This window comes from Perkinsus marinus (genome assembly GCF_000006405.1).
Source record: "Perkinsus marinus ATCC 50983 genomic scaffold scf_1104296940796, whole genome shotgun sequence".
Classification (NCBI taxonomy): Eukaryota; Perkinsozoa; order Perkinsida; family Perkinsidae; genus Perkinsus; species Perkinsus marinus.
In genome coordinates, this window is record NW_003212713.1 from 1 (window position 1) to 1,049 (window position 1,049).

General features: G+C 51.1%; 1 protein-coding gene across 1 annotated transcript; it reads right to left on the reverse strand.

The window, feature by feature from the left end:
• Positions 1-50: 50 nt before the first annotated feature.
• Pmar_PMAR026152 (merozoite surface protein 2, putative) lies at positions 51-758 on the reverse strand (the record flags this gene model as incomplete). Its single annotated transcript, XM_002781991.1, has 1 exon — positions 51-758. The coding sequence occupies one exon, from the start codon at positions 756-758 to the stop codon at positions 51-53; it is 708 nt and encodes a 235-aa protein (XP_002782037.1).
• Positions 759-1,049: the final 291 nt, after the last annotated feature.

Below are 1,049 nucleotides of genomic sequence, written 5' to 3' on the forward strand. Positions count from 1 at the left end.
ACTCGATATCATCACCATCAACGGTGTATCAGCGCCAGCAGACATACCCATCACATTGATGTAGCGCGGCCATTAGAGGCAAAGTCAACAGTGAAACTCTGGCCCATCATGCTACCGCAGTAATGACCACCGAATGCAGGAGAAGCAGCAGTAGTAGTGGTCGCTTTAGTGGTCGTCGTAGTCGTAGTGGTTGCTCTAGTTGTGGTAGTAGTCGTAGTGGTGGCTTTAGGAGTGGTGGCAGTAGTCGTAGTGGTCGCTCTAGTTGTGGTAGCAGTAGTCGTAGTTGTCACTCTAGTTGTGGTAGCAGTAGTCGTAGTGATAGGACCGACGGTGTTAGTGGTGGTCTCCACAGGGGTGGTTGTCACGGCCTGAGCGGTAGTCGTTGGAGCAGCCGTGGTATTAACCTCAGTAGCGGTAGTCGCAATAGAAGCACTAGTAGTAGACGCTGACTTGGTTGCGGGAACCGCTGTGGTGAAAGGAGATTCAGTGGGCTCAGCGGTGGTCACATGACCCATGGAACAGGGTACGGCCTCGCCGACGCAGCTAACATCACCAGGCTGGAAGCAATAGGAGCCGTCAGTTCTTCTGACGAGACCGAAGCAAATAGAAGGTGTCATCCAACCCTTGCAGTATGAACCATACTTGGACCCGCGGCATCCATCGACCTCCGAGCACATCTGTGAGCAAGCATCCTCAGTGGCAGTGGCCACAGCAACGGCACTGGCAACAACTACAGCAGTAGAAACAGCAAAACGCATTGGGAAAACTTTTGAACGGATGTCAAATAACTTGAAACAGATGAGTGTACACACACTCACAACCCGTCACCTAAATACGGATCTCTAACACCACTCAAACTCCCGAGACACGACAGTCGATTATGAACGTCAGATAGCCCTGCCAAGTATCTATGAAGCTTTGTGTTTGGATATGCATTCTTGTCTCCGTAATTGGACAACACTAGTCTGGAAGTTGTGCTCCCCGTGCTTGTGTGGGGAGTGTTCTCATGCTAAACCGTATCGGATGCAGTCCATAGCCTGGGACTACTT